This window comes from Harmonia axyridis, chromosome 7, assembly GCF_914767665.1.
Source record: "Harmonia axyridis chromosome 7, icHarAxyr1.1, whole genome shotgun sequence".
In the NCBI taxonomy this organism is placed as follows: Eukaryota; Metazoa; Arthropoda; class Insecta; order Coleoptera; family Coccinellidae; genus Harmonia; species Harmonia axyridis.
The window spans coordinates 35,446,524-35,465,032 of record NC_059507.1 but is presented as its reverse complement, the minus strand read 5'-3'; the positions used below and the strand labels follow the sequence as shown (position 1 = coordinate 35,465,032).

Below are 18,509 nucleotides of genomic sequence, written 5' to 3'. Positions count from 1 at the left end.
TTAATCTCGACGCGTATGATGTTGATCTGCGCGTTTTACATTATCTTTATCTTTCATTCGTTCTCTCCCAGTAAATTAAACAGCAATTATTTCCTATTAATAATTATTTTTGATTATTTCAATAGTCCTTACGAATTATGTAAAATTATCTAAAAGATAGAATTAATTGCAGGGTATGAAAATATCTAAACTGCGCGAAAAAATTTACGCACATTCTGAAAATCTCAATTTTAATGAAAGTTAACTCTACATTGACTTTATAACTTATTTTTTATGTTCTCTCGGGAAGGTTTTGAACGAAACAAGACACATTAAATGGAAGAAAATTTCAAGATTTCACCGAATCTTATGTGAAAGAAGAGAAATAAACAATTTTCAAAATAATGGAATGCTGATAAGTGATTTAATACTTGGTATTTCCAACCCTTGCTTTAATTACAGCTCGGCAACGACGGTTCATACTCAAAATGAGTGATCTTAAAATGTTCTGATCTAATCCTTCCCAGATTTCTCTGAGTTGGATTCCTAAGTCATTAAGAGTAGCTGGATGATTTTCTAAACTCCTCAGTCTTCTATTGAGGTTGTCCCAAACCTGCTCAAACGGATTGAGATCTGGACTTCTTGCTGGCCATTTCATTCGAGACTTCAACCTCTTCAAGGTACTCCTGAACGATGCGCGCACGATGGGGTCTGGCATTATCGTCCATAAAAATGAAATTTTCACCAATGTATGGGGCAAATGGCACTACATGCTCTTCAAGAATGTTCCTTATATACCTATCAGCATTCATAGCTCCATTATCAACGACCACTAGGTCTGTGCGAGCAGTCAAAGATATTCCACCCCATACCTCAATCGATTCTTCCCCGAAACCAGTAGTATTCAGGAAATTGCACTGAGCATATCTTTCATGTGGACGTCTGTATACAAGGGAATGTCGATCACAATGGTAGAGGCAGAATCTAGACTCATTTGTGAAGAGAACTCTTTCCCAATCAGCATCTTACCAATGGATATGCTCTTTTGCAAAATTTAAACGCGCCCTTCGATGGGCTGGGGTAAGAGCTGGGCCTCTTGCCGCGACACGAGGCCTTAAACCATATTCTCTGAGGCGATTTCTTATTGTCTGGGTGCTAATTTGCACCCCATGAGTTTGCTCAAGCTGATTTTGATGGAGGCGAGCGGTTGCAAACCGTTGTCTCAACGAAGAAACTCTCAAGTAACATTCTTGAATGGCAGTGGTTACCCATGGTCTACCCTGTCCTGGTCTTCGGACATTCATACCTGTCTCCCTGAATCGCTGCAACATTCTGGACACACTTGTATGGGAAACTCCAAACCTTTCTGCAATTCTTGTGTATGTCCACCCTTCTTCTCGCAAAACTACCGCTTGGGCACATTCCTCTTGGGTCAAATTGCGTGTTTCGCGTTGCATAGCTATCGTGTGTAGAAAATCAAACGAAAGAAAACCTATTGATCACTAGAATTGATCGAGAACAATTGGTTTCAGAATGGAGCCAATACATTCAAAATCTGATAATCTCATCTTTTTTTATTCCTGCTGGGAAAAAACATCTGTATTGAAGAAAAACATTGAAAGTGGATAACATATGCATGCATAATTCTGGTAAAAATAATTATCATTGAGAACACCTTCAGTTGTAGAATAAATTTGAGATTTCCATAATGTGCGTTAAATTTTTTGCGCAGTGTTTATTCGGACTCAGAACCTACCTTGAAAATTTCAAGTCTCTACCACATCTCGTTCAGAAATTGCCGTGTACACTACGGCCGGACGGACAGACTTGATTTCGATCGTGAATCGAATCCAATTGTTTGAGACCACTCTCAGCCAAAATTCGCAAATTACAGGCATTTTTAGTGAAAATTATAAGCCTCTGTTCCTCTGGAAAAATAATTCACACTCAAATTTCGAGACGTACTTAATATTTTTCAAGACGGTATATTCAGTGGTTTTCAAGTAGAAACTTTCACTAGAACAATGCATCTATATGCTTGTGGTGACATACCATATGCACCTATGACCCAGACCAGAAATCTCCGATTCTAGTTTCCATTGTCGAAAACGAGTAGAATGGAACATAGGGGAGCAGACAGACCAAGATGAGAAATCACAAAGGTACAGGTGAGACCAACTTACCTGAACGTATTCCTGTGCGCCGGCCTGTTGACCGCATCAACAACCATTGATGGGAATCTTGTTGGTGTGCACCGTTTGCACCAAGGAAGCGTTTAATCCTAAACGAAAATACGTTTTTGCTCCTGAGCTTACCGAAGGTACCTAGTGGAAGGGCTGAGATTATTTTTGTGGTGAATATTATTTTTTGTACTCCGGTTTCGAAATTACCGCTCGCAATAGTATATTCTAAAACAAGTTGCAGAATGGGATCCTATTCCAACACGAATGCGAAGTTTTTGCTAGTTTTCGAACGCATAGGTGTTGGAATTGATTTCTGAAACGAGTATTAGACGATATTCTCTCTATTTCAGACAAGTTTTGTGAAATATTGTCTAAATTCCCTGAGAAATTTAGATTATAACGGGTGTTTTTTTTCGAGGTATATAACTTTAAGCTGGCATTACTGTTCAAGATGGTGACCGTCTGTCAAGTGATTTATTCTCAGTTTGGTTTGGCAATTCATCATGAATAGATTCACGTCTGAACAACGCTTGCAAATAGTGCAATTTTATTTCGAAAATAATGGTTCTGTGCGGAATACGTATCGAGCACTACGTCCATTTCATTTTGTTTAGCGATGAAGCGCACTTCTGGTTGAATGGCTACGTCAACAAACAAAACTGCCGCATTTGGAGTGAAGCTAATCCTCAAGTGTACGTCGAAACACCGTTACATCCAGAAAAACTGACTGTTTGGTGCGCTTTATGGGCTGGTGGAATCATTGGTCCGTTCTTCTTCAAAAACGATGATGGCCAGAACGTTACAGTCAATGGTGATCGGTATAGAGCCATGATTACTAACTTTTTCATTCCTGAATTGAACAACCATGATGTCCAGGAGCTGTGGTTCCAACAAGACGGCGCAAAATGTCACACAGCTCGTGCCACAATCGATATATTGAAAGACACGTTTGGTGACCGCCTAATTTCACGTTTTGGACCTGTGAATTGGCCTCCAAGATCTTGTGATTTAACACCGCTAGACTACTTTCTGTGGGGCTATGTAAAGTCATTGGTCTATGCGGATAAGCCACAAACCCTTGACCATTTGGAAGACAACATTCGCCGTGTTATTGCCGATATACGGCCACAAATGTTGGAAAAAGTCATCGAAAATTGGACGTCCAGATTGAACTACATCCGAGCCAGCCGTGGCGGTCATATGACAGAAATCATATTTAAAATGTAATGCCACAAGATTATCTTGCGGATAAATAAAATTCATGTCAATCGAATAATCCATCGTTGTTTTATTGCAATTTAAAGTTCTATAGCTCTAAAAAAAAACACCCTTTATATCTCTTTTCCTCTGTTCTTTATCTTTGTGAAACAAAATATAATTTACGCCTAGCAATCAATAGGTAAACAACTACACATTCAGTGAACATCTGAGCTATGCACACAATTAACAGTATTTATTTTCAAAATGATTAATGAGTACAAATATAAATAGAATTGAATTTTCACAAATTTTAAAATGTGAAATCCTGTCTCGAAAAAAATATAATTTTAAAAAGGTAAATCATGAATATCCAGGTTCATACCAAGAAAAGAACTATCCGTTCTTTGATGAGCAACATATTTCAACAGACATTATGGACATATCGACATTTTCGTTTTTCCAAAGTATACCTGCAGAAATTGGTTATGTTATACACCGCAACAGAAAAAAATTAGAGCATATCAAATGGATATTAGATGGAGTTCACTGCCTCTACGTTGAAAATAATCACATATTGTCACGCAATGAAAAGAACCCCACGCCAAAGCTTATGTTCCTCCATTATTTTCAATCTTCTCTTTGGGTCACGGACTGCTTGGGCATTGTTGTTTCTCGGTTCAACACCCACAAGCCCTATGTTGGATTATTAATGAGCATGCCTCATTTTCCTTTCGTATTTCGTTAATTTAGAAAGTGATCGTCCAGTAAAATAAAAAGGAAAAAGGTACTAAATTTTGTTCACAATTTTTGGCACAATATTTGAAACACCCTGTGATGATATTTCTCAAGTTCAAAATATGCACGATATTCCTACATCATTCTAGTTTGAGAAAGTGAACTGAGTATACGCATAAGATATTCACAGTAAAAATAATTCACGTAATAGTGACTATGGAAATTCTCTCTTTTTATCGGTTTTTCCTTAATATTTTGAAAACTATGAGGACTAACGCAATAATTTCAGAAGAGAGTAATTGAAAATGGAAATCTTGAACCGGAAGTGCCGGAACTTCGAAAATATTTTAGCTGAATAGAGCATCATGAACAATTTCATATTTCGAATTTTCAGATTTCAAATCGGCCTCGTTCTCCAGAAACGTCTAATAGGCCATCGAACTTGAAACACCCTGTATAAAGAGTTCCATAAAAAAAAATTGAGTCGAAAAACTCAATATCTTTGAAACGGATGACTTTTTTGAAAAACCGATAACAGAATGCTTTTCGACAAATCTTCGGCTGAAAAACTATGTTGAAAAATACAGGCTGTCCCATTTAAGCTCTCACAGATTCAAAGATATGAGTAAAAAACAAAAATTTGACTTCTGATAAAAACAACGAACAAGCAGGATCGATGGGAATTCTCGACAAAGTGTTTGTAAAAACGTATTTGAGCAATATGCAAATATTCAGCTTGTTGGGAATCAGTACAAAGTGGAATGCTTCTCTTTTTGCTTTATATTGTTCTTATTGACAACAATTTGGCACGAGCCCGGGTAGCTCAGTCGGTAGAGCATTGGACTTTTAATCCAAGGGTCCAGGGTTCAAGTCCCTGCTCGGGCGGTTATTTTTATGTCGCGAAATCATTTCTTTTATTATTGGCTCATAGTAGGAAGGTATGATAAAATTGAAAGCCAGTAAGTTTCAGTATATTTATTATTTCCTAATCATTTTAACTTCTATATCATCATCTACGAACGAGGATTCTGCAGAAAATTCTTGCATAGCCCTCCAGTCCAATTTGTAAATATTATTCCGACTCTTCCTTTTCTCCCTACCATAGGTCTCAAATATTCTCCACCATTTCTTTTGTTTCAGTTCAGTCCAAAAGTAATTACATTCTGCAAAATCAATCGATTATCAAGTTAATGGTTCTTTGCTTTATAGGTACTAAATTGCTTACCTTCTTTAGATTCTTCGTAGGTTTTAGTTTTTTTGAAAGTGAATGGTTCTTCGGCCGTTTCAAACATTTTCTGTTTTATGTATGTATCATTGAAGGTCCCATTTGTAACGAGGATATCGTGAGAATAATCTAAGAATACTTTCCATCTGGGATAAATGAAATCAGAGACCACACCTGAAATAGAGAGGTGTATCAATAAAGATGCAAGATTCAAAGTTTCAAAAAGACCTTATTTTCTGTAGTAAAATATTGTAACACACATTCACTACTTTCAGTTTTCAGTTTTAGTTCGTTATAATTATAAAAGGTTTTCCATTAGGAATGATACAATTTTTTTAAATGGTTATAATGGCAACACTGTATTATTTTTTGACATTTCTTATGTCGTTTTTGCTCATAGGTTATGCCATTTAATCATGGATATTACGCTTCATCAACAGTTAGAAATTGTTGAATTGTTTTGTAAAAATAGTGCTCATTTGTATTATACAGGGTGTTCCTAAATTGGAGGGACAATTCCTTGGATAATTTTAAGAAAAAAAAGTCCAATTAACATGGGCCCTCAAACGCTTTGTTTTTGAGATACAGGGTGTTTCTTGCAGCCTTTTTTTGTGATGATTATATCATCATTCATATTTTTCTAAACTACCAGTGTCCACAAAAAAAGGTTCTGAAGAAAAGATGCGGGCAACCCCAAATGATTATGTTGCAATTTGTCTTCCACATCTTCGATCTTGAAAATGTCCCGTTACTTTTTTGACGAATGGAGAAGTACTTACCAGACCATTGTTTTATGGCATAGTTCATTATTTCTCCCTTAGGTCCCCACAAAGTGATTTGATTCCTCGCATTATACTCAAACCAATCTTTCTCCTGGAAAAAAAACAGATATATAAACATTCCTCCACACTGATCTAGAGAATTTACTTCAGGTGTATCTCCAGCATCTCTAGCAGATTTAACCCACTCATCCAAGCTGAAAGCTGTATCTAACTTCAGAAAGTTGTTGACGTTGATCAGCAGGAACAAGGACGAATTCGTTTGTATCCTGAAAGGACCAGTTTATAGTTATTTTGGAATGAGATGTAATCATTCTTTCATCTACGACTAATATACAAGGTGGTCCAAATTTTAGTGAAATAACTTTGGCATCGGTTAGATCAACTCTTTTCATGAAAAAAAAATCCTATAAACATATATCCTAACAAGCTTCGTTTTCGAGATACAGGGGTGTTGAATTTTGAAGAAAAAAAATCAGTTTTTTACCTATAACTCTGGTATTATCACATTAATTATTTTAATTTTTAGGTATTGAAGTCTTGATAATGTATTGTTTCGAATTAGGTAAGTGTCTCCTGTCGAACTTCTCCAGTGGCGTAGATGAAGGGTGTGCGACGATCCTCTTATTGAAAATGTAAACCACTGGGTTTTTTTCTAAAAATTTATTTCATTTCTGAAATCATTAGAGATTCATTAGAAAAAAGATCTCTTGAATTATTTTCATAGAATTTATCATTTTTGATATAATCGATTACAATGCAAATAAGTACTAACAATAAAACTCTACAAGAATTAATTTTTCAAATTTTACCATTAGTGATAAACGAAAGTACAAATATTGATGTAGTTTATTAATAATGCATTTAATCGAACATGTCAGAGAGACACTCAAACAATAAAACAGTTTGGTGAATATTTTTTATTATTTGAGTCTCTGATAAATTTTCTTTCTGAAATATTCAATCACAATTTTTGAATTTTCATTCATCACTAGTGGGAAAATTCGAAAATTGAATTTTTCTTAGATTTCTTTCAATAGTATTTGCTTTGTACTCGATTATATCGGAAAATGTGAATTCTATGAAAAAAATTCAACAGATCTTCTTTCAATGAAATGATCATTCAAAAAAAATGAAACAATATTTTCGAAAAAATGAGTGGTGTAAATTTTCCATAAGAAAAGGATCATCGCACCCCCATATCTACGCCACTGGATGAATTTGGCAAGATACACTTATCTAACCGAATCATTACGTTATCAAGGCTTCAATAACAAAAAATTAAAACAATTATTCATACTAGAGTTATAAGTAAAAAACTGATTTTTTTCAAACTTCAACACCCTGTATCTCGAAAACGAAGCTTGTAAGGATATATATTTATGGGATTTTTTTTCATGAAAAGATTTTTTCTATCCGTCGCCAAAGTAATTGCACTAAAAATTGGACCACCCTGTAAATTATATAATAATTAACAAATAAATGATTAATAAATGATTCGCAGATAGAGTAAACTCCTATTATTTTTCATTAATAAAACGATAACCTACTCAAACAAAGTCAAATCCTTCTTCTTAAAGCTGGTTTTCATTTGATTGTAGACCACGTCAAACATTATTTGATGTGCTTGTCGAAGTAAATCTATAGAATCGTGACAGAAGGCATAGTTGATGTTTGGCATAACGTAGTGGCCATCTAGGAAGTCACCTATGGTTAACATGTACTCCTTGGTGTCATACCATGCCTAAAACCAAAGAAAGTTACATTTTTGAAGACACTTATCCTAAATTTTTGTTGACTTTAGCTCAAAGTGTAACTCAATTGCTCACCCAAGGTTTGATAGACCAACTAGGTGTCCTAGTTAAGGTATATTGTCCCCTCATACGTCTCAAGGACTTCAGGTTGTAAATAGTTTTCTGGAAAATTAATTTTTTCATTTTAATGAAGACCTTTCAATGTTTGCAAACATATTGTCGTATGATTTTCAAAATGGGATATATCAATTAGAGTGCAAGGTTTGCTCAATCAACCCTTTTTTTGCACTGTCATGTATACGCCCATAAAAAAATCTATCTACCGATTTCTATACCAGTTTTACCTGAAAATACTGCCAGGATTTGACAACACTGTCTACTCTGTAGCCATATCTCCTGGTTGAGTAGTCTCCAAACCATTTCGTTAGATTTGCGGGTTCCTTCCTCCAAGCAGCTTCTGTCATCAGTTCATAGACAACGTAGTTCTGATTTATGCCTTCCATGGTCAATCCTGTTCCTATCATGGTGCTGTTCGCTGCCGTTCTGGCTTCGATGGGTCTCTATAATCCAGTAGATTTAATGTGAAACTTAATACAACAATAGAATACCGGGTGGCCCAACCTAGATGCGGATCTCATTTTGAGGGAATGAATGAAGATATTTTCAGAATATTTTTGGGTTCTTCAAATTTCTGTTATTTTATGGAATGTATTGGTCATAATTAAGAAATTGGATGATGTGGATCGGATATTGTGTTCGGAGAAAATTCATAACATCAAGGAAAAGCTATATTCCGAAAATCATCTCCTTCAATGGAACCATTTACGAGATATAGCCGAAAATTACTTTTTTTTTATCGATTTTCAACAGCCTGGTGTATGAGCCAAATCGGATAGAATGGTAAAGGAATCATCGGTTGAAATATATGTAGAAATCAATGACTCACCCTGTTATACAATTTATGAGGTAAAAGTTCAACATTTCACTTAATAAATCTTGGGTATAACCAGTAAAAACACTTTTTTTTTTGAAAATTCGAATTTAAGTATTCGTCAACATAATTACCTTCAAGAATGATACATGTGCTTCAACGCTCCTCTAGCTTAGCAGTAGATAGATTCGTTTTTGTTTTTGAAATATTCTTCAACCATTCAATCATTGCTTTGCTTGCACAGTATTTTTGCGCATAAAAAAATGTTTTATCAATACATGAAACTCGCTTTCATCAATTTTTCAAACAATAACAAATGTAGCGTCACTCATCTTTAAAATCTCGATCCAGACTCAACTATCTGTTCCAAAATGTTGCAGCTTGGTACTAATGATAAAAAATGCCATGGCTTTGGATTATGGATGTATGGGATTACCTCATTTATTATATCAGAGTTTCCAAAAATGCCCAGAGTTCCTCCGAAGTTATGAAGCATGCACCAGATGTAGGGTTGTCCAAAATATTGATCTAGTGAGGCGTATTGAGGGAACTGCTCAGATTGGAGGTCCAGAACTATCATTTTTCCCTGTAAAGATTTTTCCATTTATAAGGTGAAAAATATCAAAAAAAACACAAGCCTTCATAATAGATTTTTCTTTTTAATCATTGAACAGATTGTCGAACAGATATTTTAAGTCTCACTTACCTTGGGTACAGACGTGAGCAAGGCTTTAGCCCTATCTTTGGTCCAGTATGGCGCATCGTGGACAAACAGCCAGTTCTGCATCAGCCTGAAAACAATCAAAATTAATATCCACATCTTCTCGAAGATGAAGGTCTATCCTAACCAAACAGCCTTAGGATCTGCACTGGTCATCGCCCTATATATTGAACTGCTCACATTGGCCAAATAGTGGAGGTCTGTAGAAGGAGGTGTGTTTTCGTTGAAACTGTCACAGCTGTAGATGTTGTCCGTTCCATACTCTGCCACTTGCTGTAATACGTTTTGTAAATTTTAGCGAACATTGGAAAAAATTAAAGAAAAACACTAAGTTTAAATGAGGAGCTCTAAGAACGAACGTTGTAAATCTAGTTTCCACCAGACTGATTTCCTCATTTTTTTCGATATTATAGTTTTGATGATGCTATAGACACAAAACTTTTCCACGAAGCTTGATAATGTTATCCTACATATCATACACACAAAATTTGAAACCCGATATGATCTATTGTTGAGGATTTATTAGTTATTTTCATTAGAATATTCTACTCGAATTTTGAAGGTTCTGGGGATATGATCAGTTTGAAATTAAACAAGAAGCTTCAAAGTGTTGTTTTTATATCTGAAGGGTGTTTTTTTAGAGCTATAGAACTTTAAATTGCAATAAAACGATGGATTATTCGATTGACATGAATTTTATTTATCCGCAAGATAATCTTGTGGCATTACATTTTAAATATGATTTCTGGCATGACCGCCACGGCTGGCTCGGATGTAGTCCAATCTGGACGTCCAATTTTCGATTACTTTTTCCAACATTTGTGGCCGTATATCGGCAATAACACGGCGAATGTTGTCTTCCAAATGGTCAAGGGTTTGTGGCTTATCCGCATAGACCAATGACTTTACATAGCCCCACAGAAAGTAGTCTAGCGGTGTTAAATCACAAGATCTTGGAGGCCAATTCACAGGTCCAAAACGTGAAAAGAGGCGGTCACCAAACGTGTCTTTCAATAAATCGATTGTGGCACGAGCTCTGTGACATGTTGCGCCGTCTTGTTGGAACCACAGCTCCTGGACATCATGGTTGTTCGATTCAGGAATGAAAAAGTTAGTAATCATAGCTCTATACCGATGATTCCACCAGCACATAAAGCGCACCAAACAGTCAGTTTTTCTGGATGTAACGGTGTTTCGACATACACTTAAGGATTAGCTTGACTCCAAATCCGGCAGTTTTGTTTGTTGACGTAGCCATTCAATCAGAAGTGCGCTTCATCGCTAAAATGGACGTAGTGCGCGATACGTATTCCGCACAGAACCATTATTTTCGAAATAAAATTGCACTATTTGCAAGCGTTGTTCAGGCGTGAGTCTATTCATGATAAATTGCCAAACCAAACTGAGAATAAATCATTTGACAGCTGTTAAATCGGTCACCATCTTGAACAGTAATGCCAACTTAAAGTTATATACCTCGAAAAAAAACACCCGTTATTTTCAAATTTCCGGTTTTGTTGTCACGGAAATATTGAAAAATATTTTTTCGATATTAATCTTGAATTTGGCTGAGGAAATTGACAATTTGTCGAATGAACGCTCAAAAAATTAACTGAGAGATGGACCTTCTGTATGAAGCTTTTACCGATCTGCTGGAAGAGCTCTTCAGTTGGATCTAGGAAGTATGGACAGCAGTAGGTGTCGTTGAAGCCATTCCATGATCCAAGTTTCACCATATTGGCTTTCGGGTATAACCTAAAAATAAGTCAATTATGAAAACATATTTACAGATAATAAAAATAATTATTTATTGATCCCTTAAGACATAAAAATGTATAGGACAAGTCATGAAAAAATATATAGAAGCCAGCAATTGTAGTACCTAGATATGAGAGATTTCGCGCCATTATTGCTGTAATGACATATTGGCTAGGTAATGACATATATTTAAACTAATTAGAATTTATGAATGAAGGGTGGTTCAAGGCCAATGATCTAATAATATATATGTGCGCTCTTGAGTGATAGTGCAATGAAGAGCATTGAATAACATTATTGTTTAACGAAGGAGAGGATAAAAATGTAGATTTTCGACCAATGATAAGGAAAGCCAATTCACGTGGTCTAAAATGGTCGTGTTTGAAAACAAAATTGTATTTCCCCTAGATAAGTACGTTGAAATATGTTCAACCAATCACCAGGTGTAAACATCCTGCATTTCACCTTTCTATCAGATCATTGTTCAAAGCTTATCAAAATGTTTTTCATACCTTTTAAAGGCTCTTGGCAAATGTCCAGCAAAAGCTGGTAAGACAGTGACAACACCAAAACTTCTCAAGCGTGTAACGATCTGTTTTTGTAAAGTTAAGCTTCTTTCATGCCATGATTTGGATAGTGGTCCACCCCATTTTCTAACATTTCCCATTCTCAGCCTGAAAAAGAAAAGGATGCAAAAGGTTTGCTAGTTCTTGCAATAACGAAAATCTCAACAACTTTGTGACAGAATATTGAAAGTACATCCAAGGTTTCGACTACCTCAATCTTTCCAGTTGCAACCCACCATAGAATAGTGTTTAAAGAGGGAACACCACGATCTGACTGCTCAGTTCAAAACAAAATTAGAGATATTTCATTTTACCAATCACCGATTTTTATGAGATTTTACATAATTTCTTTAAACAATAATTTACATTGTAGTATTTCAATATTTTTAATTCGCGAATGAGAAAAATTATTAATTTTGGTAACTTTCCTTTTTTCGCAAAATAATTTAAGCATTTCGAAAATATTTTCAAAAAAATCCTTTAATAAATCATTACTAAAGAGGCAAAGCTCTAATTTAGTGAACATTTTCGAGAACACTCGTTTTCGACGAAAATTGAAACTATTGTAATATTCCTAACTTCTACTGATCATTCAATCGTTCCGGCAACACCACATATTATTTTTGTCCCTCTTCCTCTGAAAAATATAGACAGATCATGGGAAAGTCATGTGGTAGCGTTCCCTCTTGAGATATAAGTGTATAAATGAACCTTAAACCGTTATTTCAAAAGGCTACTACTACATGCTTTGAAATCGTGGGAGAAAAATATCAACCCCCCTGAAATTTTCACAATTTACGTTTTGGAATGGAAAAAACCCAAAAATGCCGACCAGAGCTTCTGTTTTTCAGGAATGATTCCTAAGGTTTATTATTGAAAAAAATTAACGAAAATCAATAGAACTTTTTCGAATTCAAAAGCATCAATTTCAAAGTGAAGCATTCGATTGATGTTAATATCTTTATGACTGAATATCCATTTTACCAAGATAGAAATGCAGGTCCCGTGAAAAACTCATCAATATCGTCTTGGCTCAATCCAAACTCTTGGTAGACTTTTGTCCATATGGCTTCTTGACCGTTGAAAGCCAATACCAAATTGAAAGAATTCATAACCATCCAATCGATATGTTCTTCCCATTTTTTCCAGTTCCACCAAACAAAACTGTAGCTAGTCGTGCAAACGTTCTGGTAGTATCTGAACCTGAAAATGAAAAAAAAAATTGAAAAAAAACTTGTTGGCATCTGAAGACAACAGCTGTTAAATCAGTCGCCATCTTGAACAGTAATGCCAACTTAAAGTTATATACCTCGAAAAAAACACCCGTTATAAAGTACTCACATACGCCGCTGAAACAAGGTCAGAAACATCTACAACCAAGAGAATGGCAAAAACAACAAAAATGAGGATTGTTAGACGCTCAGAGATCATGTAAAGAGAACAGATATAAAGGAGGAACTGGAGACGCAGGCTTTAGTTAGATGGATCAGAGCACGCAGGAAGTTCTGGAGAGACCGTACAGAAAAAAAAACAGGACACAGTCCTATTGAGAAGAGGAAGAAGAAGAGGATTGTGGACTCCCTTTCTCAATCTTTTTTTCTATTTAGCATCGTACTTTTCTCGATGCTAGTTTTCTTTATCATCTTGTCACTGGAAAGGTTCGCTGATGGTCTGTAATTGGTCAGAGAGGACCAGGCTATCTGATTATTAATTCCCTCATTGCCGGTACCTTCCCTGAATTATCTCATGCTCTAATCTATCTAGCACAAGATCAAGGAATATAAAATTTGTAATGATCTCCAATGCTCTAGTTGGGCAGGTTTTTCATAACTCCAGTAATACAAACACTGACTAACGTTCGTATTCTATCGAGGGCTCTACTCGTGATGTTCTGACCTGTTTTGGCTAGTTAGAACACGGTGAACAAGCGCTCAAAAAGAGTACTATTTTATTTACTAAACATTTAAAAGAAATTTAATACTTGCCTATCATTGAATTTTATCTCAATATCAACAGATGGCAAAGTCTTCGGCAGATTCAATTGTGACGTTCGCCAACTTATATGACAATTACAGAAATATTTAAGGTAGTGGTTGAAACCAGAAGCTGCAGCTACACCAGTTGTAGCGTATATGTTGATGGTGCCGTTGTCAGATTTTAGCTGAAAAAATGAAAAAAACATTGCAAATTTTACAAAATGGTTTTTATTTCCTTCTATCTTGAAGAATATTCCAAATGCGGAGATTATTCCATGAAAAGGGAAAAAACAGGTTTGAAAAAGAGTCAACCTCCCAAACTAATTGAGTTAGATCCTTGCGGTGAAAAACATTATATACTAACTGACAAAGACTGAAACTCCCAGAAGGAGCTGTTTAAATTAAATTTTTTTTTTTTTGTATAAAACAGAGATAGTATAGCAAAGAGTAAATGATTTAATTTGGAGAAAAAAATCGTTTTTTGCAAGTTTTTTAAATTTTACAATAAACCAGCTGTTCGAGGAGATCCAAAGTCGATGTTTAGTTGTTGTAAAAATGCCTAGAGCACGTGTACGCGGAATTTATCGCCAGCTAAGTGAATTTGAAAGAGGTCGAATTATTGGTCTACGGGAGGCGGGGTTGTCATTTCGAGAAATCGTTAACCGTACGAACAGAAATCCAACTACTGCTATGGGATGTTGTCAAGCGTGGTTTAATAATTCCCAAAATCGAAGAAGAGTAGGGACTAGACGTCAAAGACGCACAAATGAGGTTCAATGGTCATTAGAGGCCGATTTGCAACAACTCGATCTTTGGCTAATGGGTGGTTAGGAGAACAAGGCCATCCTGTAACTGTCCGAACGGTTTACCGCCGGATAAGTTCTTTTGGACTGCAGCATTATCGACTCCATCTTGTGTTACATCTGACGGTTGAACATCGCCGGCAACGATTACAGTGATGCAGAGAACGTCAACATTGGAATGTGGAATGGCATCAGGTCGTCTTTTCTGATGAATCTCGATTCTCCTTGGGTGCACATGATGGCTGAAGAAGGGTTAGAACACGTCGGGGAGAAAGACGTGAAACTCAGTTTGATGTTGAGCGTCATGTACACCGGACAGTATGCGTAATGGTATGGAGTACTATCGCACATGCAAGTAGGTCACCTTTAGTCTTAATTTGAGGTATCATGACAGTGCTGCGTTACCTTCAAGAAATAGTTGAGCCATATGTCCTCCCTTACCTTAACCGGCTTGAGAATCCAAATTTCGGCAAGATAATGCCCGACCTCATGTTGCCAGAGTTAGTTTAAACTTTTTCGAAGCGACCTATGTGAAACTTTTGCCATGGCCGCCCAGATCCCCCGATCATTTGCCCATAGAGCATGTTTGGGAGATCATGGATAGAAGGCTTGGAAATTTACCGCGGCCCCCACGGACTTTGGCGGCTCTGAGACATAAAGTACATCAGGTAGCTTGGGATAGTATCCCTCGAGAAGAAATAGACCATCTTATAGCATCAATGTCGAAACGTGTTGGGGAGTGTATAGATAATCGCGGTGGCCAAACACATTATCAACAAATTCATAAAAAAATTGTAAACCACTCGTTTTTTTCTACAAATTTTAATCATTTGCTATACTATCTATGTTTTACCAAAAAAAAATTAAAATTTAAACATCTTCTCCTGGGTGTTGCAGTTTCTCTGTCAGTAACTATAGTCATAACAAAAATGACATTTCATTACTAAAATTTGATAGTTCTACGTAATCAATTTCTGTAAATATGAATATTTCAAAATTTGATCACCTAACTTATTGCATTGAAAATCAATGGATAGTATTGAACATTAAAGATGAATCTGGTATCAAAAATAATTTTTGGATGGTGTTCTTATTGAAGTTTTTCTTCTATACATTGCAAAACGTAAACTGTGAACAATTCAGAGAAGGTTCATTCCTGAAAATAATTAACTAAAAGCGTTTATTCGAAGACAGGAGCTTTGGCGCGCTCGTCAAATTCCCTTCTAAGTAATTTTTTCATAAAATTTCTTCATTTCAGCTAATATTAATTAGCAAAAATGTTTTCAGCTGTGATCTATGTATGCAAAAAATACTTTGAAGGAAAACGTTCTAGCAAGCGCGATAAGCATTTTTAAGCACGTTTTCGTGAAGGACCCTCTAACCACTTGTAAAGCGTGGATTGGTATCTATTCAAGAACGCCCTCCCTCCACTTACCCTGAAAAACTCCTTTTCATTTTCCGCTTGACTCGAATTCACCACCACTCTGAAATATTTAGCATGCTGTGGAAGAATTCTCTCTATGAGATCTGTAACCGCTTTCGTTTGTTTTTCGCTGTTACGTCGACTGTTTCTTGTTAGGTGACCTAAGGTAGACTCAAAATCTGAAAAATTCAGTTTAATTTTTTTATGAACAAAACTATATTTAGAATAAGGTTTGATTCATAATTAATTTATTTCAATGAATCGGTTGAAAATGTCTTTAAAATTTTCCATTGGATATGGAATTGGTTATGGCATATCAAATGAAATATGATACCGGTAAAAGCGAAGTAATAACTAAAAATGCCTTTTATTACTACTTAAACTACTGGGATAAATCTTCCAGAATTCCTAGAATATTTCAAATACAAAAATAATAGGCAAAGTAAGAAAGTTTCAATGAAGCATCATCATAGAACATTCAAAATTTTAGAATTTCTTTATCTGGCAGAATTAAAAAATATTTTATATTAGCACTGTGCACATTTAATGTAAAAAATTAACTCTACACTCTACAGTAGTATTTGCATTTAACTGCATTCAACATTCAAGCTTCAAAACGTGATCAATAAATTTTAATGCCAGAAAATACTGAGATTATATAGGGTGTTTTTTTTCGAGGTATATAACTTTAAGTTGGCATTACTGTTCAAGATGGCAACCGATTTAACAGCTGTCAAGAGAAATATTCTCAGTTTGGCAATTCATCATGAATAGACTCACGCCTGAACAACGCTTGCAAATAGTGCAATTTTATTTCGAACATAATTGTTCTGTGCGGAATACGTATCGCGCACTACGTCCATTTTATTTTATTTAGCGATAAAGCGCACTTCTGGTTGAATGACTACGTCAACAAACAAAACTGCCACATTTGGAGTGAAGCTAATCCTCAAGCGTATGTCGAAACACCGTTACATCCAGAAAAACTGACTGTTTGGTGCGCTTTATGGGCTGGTGGAATCATTGGTACTCCTTCAAAAACGATGATGGCCAGAACGTTACAGTCAATGGTGATCGGTATAGAGCCATGATTACTAAATTTTTCATTCCTGAATTGAACAACCATGATGTCCAGGAGCTGTGGTTCCAACAAGACGGCGCAACATGTCACACAGAACGTGCCACAATCGATTTATTGAAATACACGTTTGGTGACCGACTAATTTCACGTTTTGGACCTGTGAATTGGCCTCCAAGATCTTGTGATGTAACACCGCTAGACTATTTTTTGTGGGGCTATGTAAAGTCATTGGTCTATGCGGATAAGCCACAAACCCTTGACCATTTGGAAGACAACATTCGCCGTGTTATTGCCGATATACGGCCACAAATGTTGGAAAAAGTCATCGAAAATTGGACGTCCAGATTGGACTACATCCGAGCCAGCCGTGGAGATCATATGCCAGAAATCATATTTAAAATGTAATGCCACAAGATTATCTTGCGGATAAATAAAATTCATGTCAATCGAATAATCCATCGTTGTTTTATTGCAATTTAAAGTTCTATAGCTCTAAAAAAAACACCCTTTAGTAGTCATCTGAATGATTTTTCAGTTATGAAATTCAAATTGTTACTGTCTATGTAAGTATCAATCGGAAAGATAAAATTTTTGAAAGGCATCCATTAAATATTTTGTTTAACAGACGTGCAAACTATAACAATATGAAGAGATACTAATTTGGTTTCACTTTAGAATTTTTGAACATACTATGGATGAAATGTGACCAGTAACAGATTCCTACTTACTATCACCTGTACATCCATTCATGAAACTCACTAAAGCCAAAACTATAAAAAACTTCATCATGTTTTTAAAACTATTTTATTGACACCATAATATCAACAGCGGAAGTTACCCTTGACCTAGACCACTACAGAATGATTCAAAGTACATTACCTACTGCAATGACTTCTATTCAATACTCGATTTCAATCTGTTTCAATTAGGGAAGTGAGAATGGTTAACCATTGAGATAAAAATATGACGAGCGCATTCATCAATTGATGGAATTCAGCGTGGATAACAGAGCTTCATAAACGTAAAGAGTAAAAATATTTGCTTTAAATGAGTATGATATTTTTTATCGCACCATCAATTATTATGATCCTTTTATGTTTCTACTTCATTCATAATTAAGGGAACATAATATTGAAGCAAGAAATGAAAAATTTCTTAAGTTTCTAATAAAAAAAATAAATTAACCAATTCATAATATCATGTATAGTATCCTATGTATTAATGCGAATTATTTTTGATGAATGCGAATTATCTTTGATCAATGCATTTCAATCTTATGACAATTTCCAAAATCATGAAAAAAAATGCATTCAAATTAGTCTATTTCAAAGGAAATCGATGTTTTGTTGAAATTTACGAATTTAAATTGTATCTCTTTACATCTTCCACCGAGCC

General features: G+C 35.6%; 1 protein-coding gene and 1 non-coding gene across 2 annotated transcripts; one reads left to right on the top strand and one right to left on the bottom strand.

Annotated features, from left to right (window-relative positions):
- The first annotated feature begins 4,909 nt into the window (after positions 1-4,909).
- On the top strand, positions 4,910-4,982 carry Trnak-uuu. The gene has a single exon. It is a non-coding gene; the product is annotated as a tRNA-Lys (tRNA).
- Positions 4,983-5,057: 75 nt separating this feature from the next.
- LOC123684114 (alpha-N-acetylglucosaminidase) lies at positions 5,058-18,029 on the bottom strand. Its single transcript, XM_045623244.1, has 16 exons — positions 17,843-18,029; positions 16,046-16,212; positions 13,817-13,992; positions 12,816-13,034; positions 11,778-11,939; positions 11,133-11,262; positions 9,635-9,780; positions 9,493-9,577; positions 9,223-9,372; positions 8,200-8,415; positions 7,931-8,017; positions 7,652-7,845; positions 6,250-6,370; positions 6,102-6,195; positions 5,323-5,496; positions 5,058-5,260 (listed from the first exon to the last, which is right to left on the bottom strand). Exons 1-16 carry the CDS (start codon positions 17,901-17,903, stop codon positions 5,076-5,078), a joined length of 2,367 nt encoding a protein of 788 aa, XP_045479200.1. The 5' UTR covers positions 17,904-18,029; the 3' UTR covers positions 5,058-5,075.
- Between the last annotated feature and the right edge of the window lie 480 nt (positions 18,030-18,509).